The following is a 20,921-nucleotide window of genomic DNA, read 5'->3' on the forward strand; positions in this document are numbered from 1 at the left end:
ATAATACAAGCCATTTATTGGGGCGCCTGGGTGGCTCAGTGGGTTAGGCCGCTGCCTTCGGCTCAGGTCATGATCTCGGAGTCCTGGGATCGAGTCCCGCATCGGGCTCTCTGCTCAGCAGGGAGCCTGCTTCCTCCTGTCTCTCTGCCTGCCTCTCTGCCTGCCTCTCTGCCTGCTTGTGATCTCTGTCTGTAAAAAAAAAAAAAAAAAAAAAAAAAAAAAAAAAAAAAAAAAAAAAAATACAAGCCATTTATAGAAGACAGACATAAAGATTAACAGTTACTGTTTTATGGTAACACTGAATATGAATAGAACAATCAGGGTAATTTTTTTAAAGGGACTATTTTTTCATTTAAAATATTATGAAAATTAAGTTTAAACAAATTTTAAAATTATGAATCACATGATAAAGAGAGAGACCTTTACGTTTTATATTTTAATAAAAATCTTATTTTTAAGATTTTTATTAAAATAGGTATAATATTTAAAAAGAATAAAACCTCCCAGTTACTATATTTTCTCAAAATCCCCCAAGGTATTATAGAAGTCTGTACTTTGGATTATGTATCTAATACTCTGTAGAATAGCTACTATAAATGTGTTCCAAATTTAAATTAAAATTGTTAATAATTCCTGAGTCAGATTGAATCAGAGATTTTAATATACCTAAATTAAATTGATAATAATCCTTTAAAAATTGACTTTGTTTATAGGACATTTAACATCTTATCATATAGCTAATATAAAATCATTTTATATGTTTTTAGAGTATTTAACTTTAAAATTAAAGTACATTATAAGTACATTGTATAAATACAATATACAAGCATGCCACAGAAGTATATTTACCATGTCTTCAACTGAACAATGGGTTTGCTTAAACAAAACCACCTATGTGTGCAATTCTACTTATTTTCATTTTTCACTAACTAGTAACTAATATAAATATAGGATTATAAAATAGTCTCATGACTTGAATCATGGATGGGGAGGGTTACATATTTTTTCTGTTTTCAAATTGTTTATTAGATGGCTTCTGAAACCTGAGCTACTCTCTTCTATTTTATAGTTTTGTCTCCTAAAGTGCTGACACAATCGTCTGCAATAGCTGCATATTTAACAACCTTTTATAGTTTATTGATCCTTGGAGGGAGACATATAAAAGACTCTTGACGATCACTATGGTTGATTATTCAGTTAATATGAGTAAAGTGGTTATAAATTTGTGACTGGTATGGTTTAAAGTTCTTCTAAATGAAAGAGGAGATTTTGAGCTACTTTGTCACACTGCTTTAACCAACCTGTTTCTACTGCTTAGTAATAACGAAAGCAGATGTGTCTCATATTATGCTTGAATTATACTAGGAAATAAGCCTTTTTTATTCACGAGATTAACTATTCTTTCTTACATTTTCTTATGAAAATATTTATGAACTATGATGATATAGTAGTGATCCTTTAAAATTACTAAGAGAGTAATAACAAGTAAGGTAATTTATGTAAGTCTGAATATTCTTACTAATTAGAGGGTTTAAAAAAAAAGGTTTTTATTTATTTATGGGGTGGGGGAGACACCATGAGCAAGGGGGGAAGGGCAGAAGGAGAGGAAGAAGACAACCCCTGCTGAGTAGGGAATCTGATGCACGCCCCCATGCCCCCAATCCCAGGACCCTGGGATCATGACCTGAACTGAACAGATGCTTAACCAACTTAACCAACTTAACCCAGGTGCCCCATTAATTATAAATTTATATAACGGAAAAACTATAGAAATTGGGATTATTTTAGTAAAAATTTATTGAGTTAATCTAAATCAAAAAGTAAGATCAGTGTAGTGTACACAAAGTAACATAAAAGTGATGTTTGTGTTACCATCTTACTTTGATGGTTATGGGGAGGTTCTTGGAATAATTTCAGATGTTATCAGAGATTTTTAATTAACAAGGTGAAAGCAATTTATTTTTTTAACCTCATTAGTTCTTTAAATATTATTCAGAGCATTTTTGTTTATCTTCTCTATTTTTCTTTCTTCACAATCTAATCATAAAATGTTGAAGGTATTAAAAGCTAGAATCAAGGTTTTTATATATAGGCCAGTTCAGAATTTTTAGTTGGCCCTGCCTAGGTATCATATGGCTATAACTTTACAATAAAGTTTGTTTTTTTAATAGTTAATAACAGAAAAAAATATATAGGTAATAGGACATAGAATATGAAGCCACGATATGCCCATTATTGGCATTACACTAGTTACATCTTTTGCATGTTAAGTAATAATAAGGAAATGGACAAGTATATATAGGAATATTTTGTTAGTATTCACAGAGGTGGCACATTGATGTAAATATCTGGTTAAAGTTTTGTGTTGCCAGTAAAAACATATGCCTAATTACTGCCTAACAGTTTATACTGTAAATTTTTATCTCTGATATAATAAAAAAATCATTATTATTATTTTTGTTTTTTCTGTAGTATCTAATCTAATGCTGTGCGCAAAATAGTAGTTTAAGAAGTTAAAAAAATAAAATACTTAGTCGATCACAGATCTAGAGGTACCATTCAACAGATGAACACATAATAAGAATAATAATAATAATCAGAACATAAGAACACAATAAGAACACAATAAGAACAGAACAATAAGAACACAATAATAATCAGAATAACTGGTAAAATTATCTAGTCTTGTTCACAAGTCTATAGTTATCAGAGGATAACATTTTAAGAGCTCAGTTTTACCTATGGGTTTCTCTTCAACATTCCAATAAAGGATTATTTGTGACATATTTCATTTAAATAATAGTTTCTTGAATGTCTAACTCTAAGAAAACCATCTAGAGTAAAATAAAAGATTCTATTATTACATAAAGAAAATTATACAGGTAGAAAACATAATAATGTACTTTCTTTAATGATATTTTTATCACCAATTTAACTGCCATTTGCATTTTAACTCATTCATTCATTCATTTATTCATTCAACTACAGTTTTCTAAGGTCCAACTGCATACCTGGCTCTACAGTGATACACAAGACAGACAAGATTCCTGTCCTCAAAGATCTTACATCCTGTGAGGAAGTAGACCATAAACAACTGTAAAATAAATAAGATGATGGAATGGAGTTCCAAAGGTGGGGTATAAGAAAAGGCAAAATTAGGTGTTCTGGGAAGGCCTCTTAGACAAGTTAACATATGATTTATAAATAAACAACAAATAAGAATAACTTGAATATTTGGTGGAAGAGCAGCAATGGTAAAGACCCTTTGTTTAGGATAATAAAAAAACCAAAAATGACTGTAATATAGTACTTAAGAGACAAATCGTATGAGGTAAAGTTGAAGTGAGAAGCAGAGGTCAGTGCATGTGGGACTGCTTTGTGATGGTGAGGCATTTGGACTTTACTACAACTGCAGTTAAGAAGCTACTGGTTAGTGTTAAGATGTAACCTGGTTCACTTTCTGAAAAGTGAATCACTCTGGCTGCTCTGTGGAGAACACATAGGGAGTGCTTAGGAAAATAAGAATGCAAACAAGGGGGCGCCTGAGTGGCTCAGTGGGTTAGGCTGCTGCCTTAGGCTCAGGTCATGATCTCAGGGTCCTGGGATTGAGTCCCGCATTGGGCTCTCTGCTCAGCAGGGAGCCTGCTTCCCTCCCTCTCTCTCTGCCTGCCTCTCTGTCTACTTGTGATCTCTCTCTGTCAAATAAATAAATAAAATCTTTAAAAAAAAAATGCAAACAAGGGAAGGAGGTTCCTTAAATTATTACGCTTCATGTTATTAATACATATATAGCATAATAATTATATACTTTATATAATAAAGCTTTATATATATAACTTATTTATATAATTCATATATAATTATTATGCCTTATGTAATAAAGCATAATTATATACTTTATATATATATATATATATATATATATATATATATACACATTTCTCTCTCTCTTTTTTTTTTTTGGTTTAGTAGTTTGGCATGGTTGTCTTGACATTCCTTTCCTAATTACTTATGCTTGATGTGAGCAGCCCAGTCCAGAATGTGTATTGCCCCAATATAGGTGCTTTCATTTTTTAGTTCTTTTTCACTTTATCTGATGCTTATTTTTATTTTTAAAATTTTTTTTAAATTTTACTTTTTCAGTGTTCCAAAGCTCATTGTTTATGCACCACACCCAGTGCTCCATGCAATACGTGCCCTCCATGATACTATTATTTTCCTAAGTACTTCAGATAGAAGTATGAATACTATGTATGTTACTCGTGTTTCTTTTTTCTGAGGATGAATGAGATAGGAGAGGGAGAGCTGTACTTGGTTTCTCATATTCCTTTCCAACTTTTACTGGAACCAATGTACCTGATTTGCTTTATCTAGTCAAAGGTAAATCTTTTTTCCATGAAAGGTGCTCTTAGTCTTTCATGGATTCTTAGAATGTTTAATTTTAATTACCTTCATTTATCCTGTGGCTGCTACCTTTCACTCAAACCAGATCTTATTCACCTCACTTTAGCAGCTTTTCCCACTCTTTTCCCAGGCAACAGGAAATATGAAAAACCAATGGAAGAGGTAATGCCTTTTGGGTCTTTTGGGCACCTTTTAATCTGGGCATTCACTCTCTTTGATGATTTTACTCTTACTCTTGGGTTCTCCTCTTCTACTAAATTCTAATATATCTGGAGATAATGTTCTGCATTATTATCATTATTCTGCCTTGCTTTAGCTTTTCTTCCCATCAGGAAAAATTGGAATGGCATGCTCCTGTTCTTTTTAGCCCTCTAGAAAGAAGTATACTTGGTAGAGAGGAACTTATCTCTTGAGGAATTTTCTAGGTCCTTTTCCTGAGTTGTTCTTCAGTTTCCATCCTCCAGATTGGGGGAAATTAGGTTGAACTTTTAATTACTTCCTTTCCTACACTTTCCACTGCCACACTGCTTTTAGAAAGGCACAGAGATAGCAGCCATTCCAATTCTCAGAATTTGTTTGTCTGTCTTTCTCTGCTTGTCATTTTTCAGAGATTACGGTTATAAATTCATAGACTCACTGTTACATTAGGTGTAAAAGCTGTCAATGGGCCTGGATAATTAACAGGTTTGGAAGAAAAGATAGTAAGAAAAATGTTAAGGCAAAACTTCCGTGAAATTTAGGAGAGTCACAAGAAGTGATTGCTGGAAGAGGCTAAATTAGAGGTAATCTGTGTTAGTAGTTCCCAACCTGGCTATGCATCTTGCTAGGCCCACTCTACACAGCAAACACATGGAGAGTGATAAGGAACTATTAAGCACTGTGCGGTGCTATGTTTTGCTCCAAAAATTTTACACATACACTCATACAGATGTACACCCATTTAATCATTACTACAAAATGAAATAGGAACTGTTATCATCTCTATTTTATAGATGAAAAATTTGAATCACAGACAGGTGAAATAACTTGCCTAAGGTCACATAGCTGAAGAGCACTGAAACCAGAATTCAAATCCAGGTAACAAGGTTACAATGTCCAGGTTCCTAAACAATATACTTATTGTCTCTCTACATTAGAAATCTATCATGATAGATTTAAGCCACAGCTGAGGCAAAAATACTGAAATTCGGCTCTCTCAAACTTCCAGACCAAACTGTTATTTTTAATTCTCTTACTAAATGTTTATCTCAGTTGATAATCTTATAATCCTAAGAGGTAGGTATCATTATCTCAATTTAAAAGAAGAAATAAAATTTAACCAGAATTTAAATTAAAAATTTGAAACAAAAAAACAGAAGGAGAAGAGGGAAGAAAGGAAGGAAGGAAGGAAAGAAGGAAGGAAAGAAAGGAAGGAAGGAAGGAAGGAATAAAGAAAGAAAGAAAAAGAAAGTGAGTCAGGCCTGAAGAGGTAAAGCAAGTTGAGTCTGAAGAGTCAGCACAGAAATTCTTAGTCTCTCACACTCCAAAGCCCTGGATATCATGGCCATAACTCTATTCAACTATTTTAATACAGAATGCATTGCTTTGTAATATATATATATATATATATATATATATTTAACCTTTAATTGCTTTCTGTTACATTCTCAATAAGCTCATTTTGACTTATTTCAATAATTTCCTTATTCTGAATTATCTGTTTAAAGTCTATCCTAAGGAAAGTACTTAAGCGCAATTTTACACAGAACAGTAAAGAATAATTAATTCTGAAGGCAAAAGTCCATGGCTGGACTGACTGGTGTTTCAGTTAGGACACACAGGACTTGTTCAGGCATGCTGTAATATTAGTTTTGTGAAACTCTGGTTACAGTAATAAATAACTACTTTTATCCAAGCAAATGCCATTCACTACATTAAAAAAAGATAATTAGAATCTCAGCCAAGAAAATTAACACATAGATTGGAATCCTTCCTACATTCTTTTATGTTCTAACTGTTATTATCTTTAATATTTGGCTTGCTTTTGAAAGCCAATAAACCATGACAAACCTACACTATGAAGAATTTATATTTAGAAAAACCAATGCTTTAGGAAAAAATACTAGTACTTTTCCTAGAAACATGCACTTACTTCTGCTTTTTTACGAGCTTCCATAGCTTTCATAAGCATCATATGTTGTCTCCTCCTCTCTCGTTCCTATTAGGCCAGATAAAATTAGGAAAATAATTGTAATTAATAGTATGATTTTGAAATGGAAAAACAAAACAAAACAAAACAAAACTCAGTATAGCATGTTTAGCATTTATAGACAAGTCACAGTAAATACTAAATATAAGACAAGAATGGCCAGTCTGTGCATGTTTTAGTTCAGGTTTAGAAAGCAAATACAAGAACAATCAAAAGCAAAAAGGTAAAGCAATGAACATGGAGACAGTGTAAACAGAAGCATACAAGATTTACTTATGGTCAGTTGTGATGCTCCTTCAAAAGCTGGCAGAACAAAAAGCATAATGGTTGGCTGGAACAGGTCAGTTACCTTACATCTGCTATTAGAAAAACCACAAATATGTACTAGAGGCCAATTAAACTAAAGGTTTAGTTTAGATCTTAAGGTTTAGTTAGATCTTAAGTTCTTAGAAATTGATTTATAATCACTTTCACTTCATGGTTTTAGAATTGTTATTTTTATTTCAAGCACACTATCATTTTGCAAATTCAATAGGCCACCAACAAATTAGATTTTTTTTTAAAGTTTTTATACCAATTTAGTCAAACTAGTCGTGGTTCACATACCAACACCAATGAAATGGGATACTCCTATTTACTGATGTCTGCCACTTGATGAGCTATTTAAGACCGTAAAAGCTGCACCAGAGGCTAATAAATGGAATCTAAAAGGCACAGTATGAAAATAAGGTAAGCACAAGTTTTGGTAATTTCATTTTATCTTAAAATTTAAAAATTACAGTTACATCTAATGAATTCTTTTTGTTTAAATGTATTTGGTCCCCCCAAAGGGATTTTTCTAAAATTATTTCTCAAATTTTATCTTTAAAACCAGAATATATTTCATATTCTCTCATCAACCTAACTCAAAATTCCCATTGTATTCAATGGCAGTTTTGCACCTAGAATGATGGGAGAATATGGGTCATTATTGTATCTAATTGTATAGTGATCCAACTCTCATTGTGACATCAGTAATGTAAATTTTTAGATGGCAGCCTTATATAAGGCTTGCACAATTCAATTAGAAATCTTGGAGATGTATCATACTTCTTTATAGACAGACAAGCAGATGTATGCAATGCACTGTGCTGTAAAGCCATGCAGCAGTATGTAATATGACAGCAGCCAGTGCTACACTTTATGCATTGCTATGACAACCATATCACAACCAAATCACAATGCGGTGTTAGATGTACAAAAATAAACATACCCATACCATATCTAGTCTATGCCTCTCCAACTCCTGGTAGAAAGAGTTGGCACAACATTATGAAACAGAAATCACAGAGTCATGAAACCAATTTTTAACCCCCCAAAAGACACCAATACCAAAGCAAGGCAATAAACCATAAGATGAAGGAAAAACTTAAGCAGGAATTACATTGGAAACTTTTAAGAAAACATTTTGAAGATTTTCCCCAAAATAGATTTAAGAAAAATTATAAAATATACATTTCAACAATTGTATAACGTTATGTATACAGACCTGATGCTTCAGAAGAACAGCTTGTTGTCTTCTCATTTCTTTTTCCTTAAAAATAAGAAACTTTTAATATATAATTCCTAGGGAAGATTTAGAACATAGTACAAGCATTAAACGTTCCTTTCCTGAGATTCTATAATCTTCCATTAGGTCAAACCACATGGAATTGCAAATATTTGATCATTTTTTACTTACATAGTGGCAATTTCATATGCTTCTACTTAATACAGAAAGATTATATGATAGTAGCAAGGATCCTATTCAGTAGCCATTTAAATTTAAAATTCAATAACCTAATAGCATAGTTCAATGGCACATTCACTGAACTGACTAGCTAAATGGTCAGAGCATATCAGATACAATTGACACATGTATCTTTAAAATTATTTTAATACATTATATAGAGCAATCCTCAAATCCAGCTGATTAGAACTCTCTCCACTCTGAACATAAATTCCCAAATACACTATCTTATACCTTAACAGCATCCATATCATTTCTGTACACTATCTATGAATGAAAATAACAACAGACTGAGATCAGTTTAAGATCTTCATGCTCAGCTATAACCCAGGGCACTACCCCAATGGGGTCGGGCTTAATGCAAGCAATTCTACAAATGTCATCAATATAAATATTCTTATAAAGATAAAAATCTAGATGATAATAAGTGATGAAAAGGGGTAGAAATCTAAAGAAAAAGTAACAAAGTCAATGTAGAAAAGGTAACTAACAGTTCCCTGGCTTTATAGGATATATAATTATGTCTGTTTCTGAAACCAGCAGGATCATTAAGCTGCCCTCTTTCAGTAATTAATTATGAGAAAAAGTGGAAGGTGAGGGGTAGTGTGTGTGTGTGTGTGTGTGTGTGTGTGTGTGTGTGTGTGGTTTGGGGGGGTCCAATGCTTCATGTCAGAAAATCAAAACCAAACATTACAATAATTAACAATGGCTAATTTTATTGTTGGCAAGTGACCGTTTGTTCAAGTTAGGTTTTTGTTTTGGTAGGCTCTTCACTTTTTAATAGCTAAAACAGTTGTTAGAAATTAACCAAGTTATAATCTAAGTAGAGAGTCAGATTTGGGACACAATTTGAAACATAAACATCAACAATACAAAATAGCTTTGGGAAGATTATTCTGATTCAGCAAAACTATATACAGGTATTATGCAATAGTTTGCATTTCTGATTTGATGTTTGCTACTTAAAGAGCTCAAAGCATCACATAAAACCTGTATAATGAAATTAAAAAAACACAAACATACAATATACATACAATAAAAGCACACATTATATACATGTTATGTCTGCGCTAAACATTTTTTAAGATAATCACATTGAGGAGAGCTTTTTTTCATATAATTGATACTGGTGTAACATCACATAGTTTTTATTTTTGAAAAATAAAAACTCTGGTTCTCATCTAAACTAACCTTTATTCGTTTCTCGGCCTCCAATAATTTGGCATTTGCTGCTTCTTCCTTCTTTTTCTTTTTAGCCTGTGCATGCAAAACAGGTCTCAAAGTCATGCAACAGCACCACTACAACTTGAAAATAATCTCAGACTTGAAAATGGAGCTACATGTCTCACAAGGTACAAAACAGTATGTAACATATATGTAGACAATTACGAATTTCCCCCAGTTAACATTATATTTAACATACTAATTTAATTTTTAACATATGGATTACTATTACGATATACAAAAAGGTTTTAAACGCATAAGAGTATGTCAGTTTTATTCTCCAATCTCTGTTAAAAGTCTGAAATAACTGAGTGTTGATGTCATTTTGACTTAAAAATCAATCACCAAAAAAATGATTTTGTGGCATGTATTGTCTTTTTTTCTGATTTTTAAGAGTAAAACACGATCAGTGTAGAGAAAATAGGAAACTGGATTTTTATCGGTAAGCAAGTTATTTAATGAATACATCAGTAACACATTAAAATGCACATGTACTCTTCATTTGAAATTCTTTTTTAACACTTGAAATTTGAGATAAAGAAATCCATTACTCAGATGATTTAAAGGAGACATTACATCTCATTTTCTCTAGCTGTACAAGGTGGTTTAGCTAAAGGCTTTTTTTTTTTTAAGTAAACATATTTCATGAAGTATATTTTGAATACCAAGATCATGTTATCAAATTTGAGCTTTGTAATCTTCAAGTCTTTAACTATCAAGCAGTTTTTTAACTATCCAGAGTTATTGTCAGTTTACTTTAAGATAGGCATATTTTCTATTTGGGGGGGGGTTAAAATTAATTTGAAATGGGGAAGGAAATATGTGTATATTTCTACACAGAAAACCTCAGCTAGCTGGAGTCCTCAGGGAATTGTTTTATATGGCAATGGTTTCCTGAATAGCTGAAAGGTTATAATAATTTTTAAACATTAAAAGTTTATTTTCACTGTTTTAGATGAAAATAATTTTGAGACATATGCCTATTGAGACATAGTACACTTAGCACAATTTGGCTTTTTCCTGATGACTCAGGGCCATTGAACAGTTATTATACTACACAGTTTGATAGAGTAATGTATTTTGGCCATTAAGGTATTGAAAATTGTTTGCTATTCAACTACAAAATTACACACTCTTGCTAGGCTTTTGAATTCCTGTACATGCAGGTTGGAGTTTTTCTGCATTTTCCCTTGCTGTCTTTTCGCTATTACTTTTGCTGTTGCCAATATATGTCCTCTAGCCCTATTCCAGTAGCTTCAGGGTAAGAGGGATATATTAGAAACTAGAAAACCAAGCTAGTTAAACTGTTTCTACATTTAAAATTTACTTTTACTTTTATAATGTTTTATTTCTAAATTGAAAGTAAGTATCTGACTATAAGTCCTAATGAGTTTTCTAAAAGTAAAGAACATGAGTTTTAGCACAGGAACTTCCTGACAACTATACTGGCTGTTCAGAGGTTTCCTTTTTTTTCCTCTTTTGTCTCATTTTCTGCATTTTTACTGTTAGGATTAGATTAGCTTGTTAAGTAAGGTTCAGATAAGGTCTTATTTTATGTGTTATGTTTAAAGAGAATTTCTGATGAACATATTGATTTGTATGAGTGAGAGATCATGTGGGTAAAATTTTTATTTTTGTAGATTTTAAGATATATAACTATATTACTTTAATTATATCAAACTTAAGAGTTCTACCTCTAGAATTTGCTGGGCTCGAAGTTCTTTCTCCATTCTGATTTGTTGTATTCTTTTAATTTTTTCCTGTAGAAAAAATAATGAAAATTGAAGACAATAAACTAAATATATAGGTGAAAAGTATTTAAGTGGAATCATATGATTTAAGATATAAGTACATATTTACCAAAGGTTGCCCATGCTGGATATAAAACTCAATGAGTTAGCTTAACATCATATATACATTCATGTCTTAAATTATTATGATTTCATAAAATTTCTCAAAACAATTTGTAATGCTAAATAAGGATATAGAAACCAGGTAAGCAAGGTAATTAAAATCATTTAACTTGTATGCAAGTATAACTAATATTTAAGCTGAGATAAATATAGGTCAGAATAATAGGAAAAAGTAGTACCTCGGGAGTCAGAAAACCTAAAGCTAGTCCTGAGTTACTGACATTCATTGCATGATCTTGAATAAATAACTACTCTTGTATAAAATAGGGACAAGTGTTTGCTCTTTACTCATTATGTTATGATGAAATTAAAATGCTTAAAAATTATATAGTACCATATAATTGTAATAGATTATTATTAACAATTAACAATAGCATAATTTTTTATTTCACATGGTGAATAACATGATAACATGACATTACTTTTAATTACTACAATAAGCCAAATCCAGAAGTAATCTAACATTACTTAAAATGGATTAATTATTGGGGCTCCTTTGTGGCTCAGTTGGTTAAGTGTCTGCCTTGTGCTCAGCGTCCTGGGATCATGCCCCAAGACGGGCTCTCTGCTCAGTGGGGAGACTGCTTTTCCCTCTTCCTTTCTCTCTGTCCCACCCCTCTGCTAGTGCTCTCACTCTCAAATAAATAAATGAATGAATAAATAAAATAAATTAATTATAATTTAACATTCTCAGGAATGATTCATATGACATATTAGTTGTTCACATTGTCTAAATTTAACATACTAGTTATTGTTTCAGAATTTAATGATAATGTAAAGTTTGATAAGAACTTTACATGTGATTTTTTAATTTATGCAATATGCTATTAAGCACACTGTTAACAATTTCATGTACATAAATCCCTTTGAAATTCCCAAATTGGCACTGATGAGAATACATAATTTAATACCCAAATTGTTCTACTTGCAAATTGCACTTGTCCTAGGAATTCTAGAACCAACATATTTTATACTGCTTTCTATTACAATCCCTACTCCAATCTCCAGATGTTAGTGTACCTTTTGAAGCTCTGCTATAATATTTTTAAACATATTCCTTTTTCCCCCCGCACTGTTATTGATTCCTTGTAGGGTTCTACTGCAGGAAAATGATATTTCTGAAATTACTATTCTGATTTTAGAAGACTGCACCCATTCTATAATTTTGCTTTTGGTGATCCTACTTGGTACTGAATATTAATTATAGCTTGCCAAACATAAAAACCCAAGTGTATCTTTTATTTCATTTCTAAATCTTAGAGAAGGCTGTACTTGATCCACATTTGATATCTTTATTTAGATTAGAACTTGAGACCTACATAAAGCCTACTTGTGATTTAATTTTTTGCTTTTGTTAATCATAAGGTTATAAGGTGGTATGTTCTCAAGTCAGCAAAAGTCATTATTCTCTTAAGCACAGAGATAAGTATGGAAACTTGGGTTTAAGTATCCTCAGTCAGAACTTCATCTTGGCTGTCCAAGTGATTCATACATAGGTACATACATTTCGTAGTGCTGTCATTAATATTGGCAGAGATAAACCTTTTTTATAAATTATAATATTGAGACACCTTATAATATTGAGTACCTAAGCACTGAATGTAAAATATCTTAATTGATTATTTTTTTTTTTAAAAAAGGAGTTGAATTTATCTTTTTTTTTTTTAACCTAAGAGAAAAATTGAAGTTCCTGGAGGGTAAATATTTGCCTAAAGTCAAATACTAAATACAGAGAAGAGCTGGTCAGATTTCAACGCTTTTGCTTCTTTTACTTCATAATAATGATTCTGCAAGCCTCCAGAAAATTGCTTTCAGGACTATATGGCGGTATTTTGGGTCTACTAGGTGGAAAAAAATAATCCAGGGGTGCCTGGGTGGCTCAGTGGGTTAAAGCCTCTGCCTTCGGCTCAGGTCATTATCTCAGGGTCCTGGAATCGAGCCCCATATCAGGTTCTCTGCTCAGCAGGGAGCCTGCTTCCTCCTCTCTCTCTGCCTGCCTCTCTGTCTACTTGTGATCTCTGTCTGTCAAATAAATAAATAAATAAAATCTTTAAAAAAAAAATCCAGAGGATGAGAAGCACATGCTACTATTTTATCCCAGATCTAGTGCTGACTTTAAAACAGGCATTGTATAACCGACTGTGTGAGTAAACCTATGATAGGGTTGATTCACTTTGTTGGCAACAAGGGATAAGGCAAATGGTATCATGAGACTAGCCTCAGACAAATGTCTTGATGGACATCTAATATCAGTTCATTTGTATTAACGTTGCTGGAAACTTGGGACCCCAGTGCTGTTTTGATGAGCAGCAAAAACTATGTAGGCTTAGGGTGCAGCCACTTCAAGAGTTTAGGATCACAAAGCTGAACTTAGTACGGATGGCATTTGACGGGTCTCTAGCCATCAGGAAATAGGATAAGCCATAAAAAAAAAATAGTATTTCACTTAAAATGAAATATAAACTATTTTTACATATATATGTAATATGTGGTATATAATATTTGAATAAATGTTGTAATGAGACTACATATTTTTAAGTCAATCTTATAGTGTCTTTAGCAGTTACAATCAACAAACTAAGGAAAGAATTCAAATTTCCAATTAACCATATTAAATTACAGTAAAGGACTACACCATACAGTTTGGTGTTTTATATCTTTTAAAAAGTGAGCATTTGTTTTGTGCCAGGCATTGTGGTAGACATTTTACATTCATGATCCCATTTAATTGTTAGCTAATGCAGTTATTTTCTTAACCATGATGGAAACAGAGACACAGAGGCTAAGTAACTAATCTAAGGTTACAAAAATATTAAGCAGCAGAGACCATATTAAACTCTCAGTTCCCTGACCATAGACTAAGTTCTGGCTCCTCATTCCATATCAACTCTCCCTAATTCCACTGCCCTAACCAAAACTGTGAGGAACCTTGGAGATCATCACATCCAGCCCAACACATTTATTTAGCAGGTATTTACATAATAACATAATTTACTTTGTTTCATACTCAGAAATAAGTACTTGCTGTTAAAAATTTTAAACAAATTATAGTTTCCCCATTTGCCTTTCTCCTTTAATGGTTATATGAAGATGTGGAGATGACAGAGTAGTTCACACACTCCCACCTTAAATGAAGTTGAATATCTTGTCATGTAATGCTTTACCTATGAAAATTTAAATATCACTTCATTTAACTATACTTAATCTTGAAAACTACATAGGGGAGAGATATTGTAGACATAAGATAGAATATTGGATATGCTGAAATAGTGCTTTCTTGTTTTTCTGCAGCAGTAATTTTTTTAAGCGTTCAGAAGCAATGGGGACAAACCCAATTCTATATAACTTGAGTTTAACTTTTTACTCATATTTTATGTTTCATAACAACAAGCTTTTCTTTCTAAAATATGAACATTTAAGCAATAATCTTCATTTACTGGTACACTACTTTAAAAAGTTTGAAAGCTGTTCAAGATGTCCACTTAAACTCAAACTCTATCAGAATATTAAAAATACTTAGATTTACTTTTGGTAAATTAGAGATTTGGTAATCTCTAAAAACTTAGAAGTAGAAGACTTTGTTCAAAAATGAGGTGAATTTTAGGGACACCTGGGTGGCTCAGTCAGTTAAGCATCTGCCCTCAGCTCAGGTCATGATCCCAGGGTCCTGGTCCTGCATTGGGCTCCCTGCTCATCAGGGAGCCTGCTTCTCCCTCTCCTTCTGCTTGCACATGCTCTCTCTTTCTCTCCCTCTCTCTCAAATAAATAAAATCTTTAAAAAGATGAGAAGTATTTTAACTAATGCAAGAGGACAACTTTCTAAGATACATAACATTAACATGAAATACTGTTATTTCAGAAATAAAATGTACATATATACATATACCAATAGAGCCCCAACATAACACTTGTGTTTTAAAAGTCAGTACCAACTCATAAACGTACCTGTTGTTTCATAATCTTTATTTGTTCTTTTTGCTTTCTCTTCTCCTCAGCAGCCATTATTGCTATGGTGAAAAACCAAAGCACAGATATCATCAGCAAAGGAATCAAGAGGAGAAACTTCTTATGAATTTCCCAATACTTAACTCTTCATGTTTATGTTTTCATTTAAATCACCCACCTTGTTGTTTTTTAGCTTCTTTGGCAACCCGAGCCTGTTCCTGCTTTTGAAGTTTTCTCAAAAGCTTTATTTGCGCTGCTTGTCTGGCTATTTCTGAAACACACAAATTTCAAGGAATATTATTAACAACTTAACATAACTGCTAACCAATAACTGTGTGAAACTGATATCATTATGAAGGACAAAATTTTTAAGAAAATTGCCTAAGGTTAGATACCAACTGGGAGAATGATGTGGCAGAAAATTTCATATCCATTTCCCCTAGAAACTGGCAAATTATTTCAACAGATATGATCCCATATACAGAACTACACAAAAATGATACTTCTTTTAATCCTCTTTATAAAGGCCAATCTAAGTATATTTTTTCACATTTCATGTAATCCCCACTTTGCACGGAAATAGCTGCTAATATGCAAAAATAGTGATCTAGCTTCAGTCTTAAAAATAACAGAATATATAAAAAGGAAATAGAATTCAAAATAGAATATAAGGCCTCTAAAATTCAGTATCTCAATCAGCTATATAAATGGTAACATTTCTGAATCCAGTGACATTTTCATTTATAAAGGAGAGGGTCTAAATCTCCTAAATAAAAAGAGTATAGAATGTCAGTGAGTTTCGAAGACAACTGAGTCCTCATAAGTTTTAATGACAAACGTATGAAATTGGGTAGACTGACATAATTAAAATGGCCCCAACTGTTCATGCTCCCTCTCTCTATGTCATTTGCAATGTGACTTTGCAGTTCCTCTCATCAAAAGGTAAAATATATTTTCTTGTCCCTTGATGCTGAATTCAGTCATGTGATCTTCCTTGGCTAACAGGATGTTAGCAATTGTGATGCACACAGAAGTTTGAAAATATACTTGTACTCTTTCTGTTTTTACTCTTGCACCTTGCCCTTTACTATAAGGACATGTTTGGGTTAGACTGCTGAAGGTTGGGACACGTGGAGTCAGGTGACTTCCCATATGTGAACAAACCCAGCCAGGATCAGCAGAGCTGCCTAATTTCCCTCCAGCTGCTTCCATCTGTGCAACAATTAATGCCTATGTTGTGTACATCACTGAAGTTTTGTGGCTGGCTGTTTCCCAGAATTACTCTGGCAGTAGGTAACTGATAGAGAAAGCATGTAATGTCATGCTTTCTTTTGCTGGCAAACTTGGTCAGATACTTTTAACTATAAAAGGTGGGTATCAGAGTATCACTCATAAAATACCAACTTACATTAGACATTATTTTAAACTTTTTAGCAGATGAGTTTTTAAAAATCTATATATTATATTCAATAATGAATATGACTGGCTGGCTAACACCTGAATTACTTGAGATTTACTAATAATTTCTGCCATTTATTTAACTTCTGTATTAAAACTTTGTAACAATCTTATGAGATAGGCAACATTGTGCCCAGTTTGCAGATGAAATAACTAAGGCTCACAAAGATTAAATTGCAAAGCCAAGATATAAACCTTGATCCTTCTGACTTCACAGTCTATATGCTACTAGTTCTAAAAACTTTTAAGAAAAGTTGAATGACTTGAGATTTTAGGTAAGAACCTAACCCTATGTCCTTGTAACAGTTGAGGTGACCTTGGTTACTATGGTTGATTTTCTACCAACAAGTCTAAAAAAGAAGATGGGATGTAAAGGGTCTAATTTTATCTAGTAAACTGGAATTATTAATGGAAGATGAAATGGAAGATAATGCTAAAATATATCTCTATTATCTATATCTCTATATCTATATCTATTATCTCTACTATTATTATCTATGTATCTCCAATTATTTTCAATACTAGGTTATAAGCATCATCAAAAATTTCTGAGCTACATAAAAAGGATCTTCTGTTCACTAAATACCCTGGGAGATAAAAAAAATTTATAAAAGAGGTTGCAGAATCAGCAAACTCCAATAATAATACACTTGATGGATATTGTTCTCACCTGTGATAGTACTATATGACTATTTTTCTAACATTTAAGAACTGAAAGCTTTCAACTCTACTATAAAGATCTAAGTCTGCCTTAAAATGTAAAGATGTGTCAAGTGATTAAAAAAAATGTGTCCTAGAAAATGTGGCATAGGTATGATCTTTTATTTCAAGCTAAAACTGATAGCCTCAAATAGAAGTCTGGCTTATAATAAACAAATGTTATATTTAAGTATGTATTTATCTATGAATATATTTGCCAGCTCCAAGCCCCACACAAGTAAACAATAATTTTTATTTTTAAACCCTTAGGACAGAAAACCATTTAAAAGTTCAACCCTTATCTTTTTACTTTAGCAAGGAGGATAAAATTCTTATTCATCATTAAAAATTCACATAACTTAAACTTTATATTATGAGTAGTTGAAAATGTTTTTAAAAGTTAAACACTATGGAGGAAGGAGAATGAGTTAGAAGACCTAGAAAATTCACTTACATGCTGAGAAATAAACTTCTCCTAATAGCTTCTCATTTACTTAGTTTATGGTTGCTGAATACATTATCTATTTTAACTAACTTTTGAGATATCAATTTGGAAAATATCTTTTATGGAGTAAGAATTACCTATTTAAATTTCAAAGATGAAAGTTTATTTTTGAAATAGGTTACACACACGATTAGGGATATTTTAGATATACCACATATCTTTGCTACTAAGATGCATTTTTAAAATAGAGTCTAAAATCAGAATGTGTCTGACAACTGGCAGCACTTCTCTTTCTTCGTGGTACATCTTAAAATAATTGTGCACTGAAATGACTATAAGCATCTCAGATTCTATGATACATGAAATGGAGAGGTACTATCTGATATCTTAGAAAATTTAAGGTATTAATGGCCTTGGCAAGTTTATTTATTAGGTTAAAAATCTTTTTCATATTGAAACCCTCTCATTCTTATTTTTCTTCTCTTGAGAAATTAGAGAGCTCTCATTTCATAATGCTTGGATGTACAAAGTTTGCATTTATTTTACTGTTCCGAACTTTTCTTCAAATTAAGTCCAATTTTACAATCTAGTTGAGGCCTAGTAGGATAGTAATATATAACAGAAACTTCTAGAATCCCCTCAGATAACCCCCTCAAACTGTTAATGTAGAAGCCTTTTAGAAGGAAAAGTGGTGATAAAGTGATTCATTCCTTTCTTCCCAAGAAAAAACCTGAATATTTTACCATCTATGCTTCTAAATATTAATAATAATTATTTATTATTGTTAAATATTTAACTTTTATATACATCTTGAGAAAAAACCATGTACAGAGTCAGGTCAAAGGTAAAGAACTTGCAAAATGCATGACACAACAATGCATGACACAACAAGGGAGAGGGATGTAACAGAATACAAACCAATTTGAAATCTAGAGGGAGAAAAAACATTAGGGTAGGGGCGCCTGGGTGGCTCAGTGGGTTAAGCCGCTGCCTTCGGCTCAGGTCATGATCTCAGAGTCCTGGGATCGAGCCCCGCATCGGGCTCTCTGCTCAGCAGGAAGCCTGCTTCCTCCTCTCTCTCTCTGCCTGCCTCTCTGCCTACTTGTGATCTCTCTGTCAAATAAATAAATAAAATCTTTAAAAAAACAAAAAAACAAAAAAACAAACAAAAAAAAAACATTAGGGTAAAAGTTAAATAATTAGCTTCTATATGGTTAAAATAAAATTTAGTTAATTTTGCAAATATAAAGGTGCCATTTAATTTTTTTTATTTTTTTAACTTTTTAAAAAGATTTTATTTATTTATTTGACAGAGAGAGAAGCAACAAGAGAGGATACACAAGCAGGGGGAGTGGGAGAAGGAGAAGCAGGCTTCCTGCTAAGCAGGGAGCCCAATACAGGGCTCGATCCTAGGACCCTGAGATATTGACCTGAGCTGAAGGCAGACGCTCAATGACTGGGCCACCTAGGCACCCCATAAAGGTGCCATTATAGATACTAAATATTAATAGTATTTGTATTAGATACGCAAGATATGCACGAAGAACCCATGCTTTGGGTATCAGTTAACTTTAATCTTTTTTTTTTTTCTTCAGGCAAACAATGCATATTCATCACTATTATACACTCTCCAGAAGAGTCAGTGGATTATTGGCAATACAAATTTTAAAAACTCATCATTTATGGCTATATCTGTTAATAACTTTTTTACAGCCTTCACTAGTAACTATTCAGGAGAGATGGAAATCTTAACAGAATCCAAATAAAATAACATAAAAAATTCGCAAATGGGGTGCCTGGCTGGCCCAGGTAGAAAAGATGCAACTCTTGACCTTGGGGTCATGAGTTTGAGCCCCATGCTGGGTGTAGAGATCATTTAAATTAATAAAGAAAGAAAAAAAAATTTCACTAACATACTAAGGCAGAGAAAAACTTATACGGCAATAAGTGATATGCTGGGCAGTTAATTTATATGCTACTAGTGGAAGTAGGAATTAGTACAACTTTTTTGAAGACAATATTTGCCTGCTATCTACAAAAACTGAAAATGCACATACCATTTGATTCAAAGACTCTATCTCTACAATTTTATACATACATAGCCATACTCATAGAAGGATATGAATAAAATATGTAACATCTGTTTACTGCAGGACTGTTTGTGATAGCAAAGAATGGGGAAACAGTGCAAAGAGTCATCAAAAAAGACTGAATGTAGAGCCGTACACGTTGCATCACTCAGTAGTCAGCTGTTAAATGCATAAGGTTGATTTTTAAGTGCAGATACATTAGGACATTCAAGATAAATTAAGTGGAAAAAAGCAGGCTGAATAGGATGTCCAATATAAATCCATTTATTTTAGAAATGAAAAAGGATATATGTAATTCAACATATTGCACATGTGTATGAACATGTATGTTGTATCATATGTGTATATGAGTGTGTGTACACATTTCTGGATTTACAAAAAACTGTTAATAATGATGCCACTCATGAGAGTGTTTTAAACTGAGTGAGAATGAGTATTTTATTGTAAAGCATTCTGTTCTATGAGTTTTTGTTGTGGGTGTCTGTTTTACAATAAAAACAAAGCAGCAACAAAGAAGTCAATATTATGATGGTATTTACAATAAAGGGAAGTAAGTCAAGCTTTTCCTCTAGGAAAAAATACATAAAGCAAGTTAAAATCCCATTAGTCTTTTAAGTTAATTTTTATTATTAAACCTTTATTTCATATATATACACTTGTGACCATAAGACACCAACACATGTACTGATGTATATTCAGATAGCCTTAAGAGGCCTCACGTTTGTAACTAGTAACTCATAACAGAACTATTTTATTTTAGTCAGCTTTCTCTGTGTCTGGCATAGCA

The 20,921-nt window shown here is 32.5% G+C and overlaps 1 protein-coding gene across 7 annotated transcripts in view; it reads right to left on the reverse strand.

Annotated features, from left to right (window-relative positions):
- Positions 1–20,921, reverse strand: part of LOC111143279 (bromodomain adjacent to zinc finger domain 2B) — a 313,123-nt gene that overhangs the window by 60,948 nt on the left and 231,254 nt on the right. For all 7 annotated transcript variants that reach the window (XM_022496948.1, XM_022496939.1, XM_022496956.1 and 4 more), the window contains 7 exons: positions 15,621–15,713; positions 15,443–15,504; positions 11,279–11,344; positions 9,552–9,617; positions 8,121–8,165; positions 7,851–7,877; positions 6,536–6,601 (listed from right to left, as the gene is read on the reverse strand). In XM_022496948.1, coding sequence (XP_022352656.1) covers positions 6,536–6,601; positions 7,851–7,877; positions 8,121–8,165; positions 9,552–9,617; positions 11,279–11,344; positions 15,443–15,504; positions 15,621–15,713 — 425 coding nt within the window. The remainder of the gene's footprint in view (positions 1–6,535; positions 6,602–7,850; positions 7,878–8,120; positions 8,166–9,551; positions 9,618–11,278; positions 11,345–15,442; positions 15,505–15,620; positions 15,714–20,921) is intronic.

This window comes from Enhydra lutris, unplaced genomic scaffold (genome assembly GCF_002288905.1).
Source record: "Enhydra lutris kenyoni isolate GAN:26980312 unplaced genomic scaffold, ASM228890v2 scaffoldscaffold1, whole genome shotgun sequence".
Taxonomy (NCBI): Eukaryota; Metazoa; Chordata; class Mammalia; order Carnivora; family Mustelidae; genus Enhydra; species Enhydra lutris.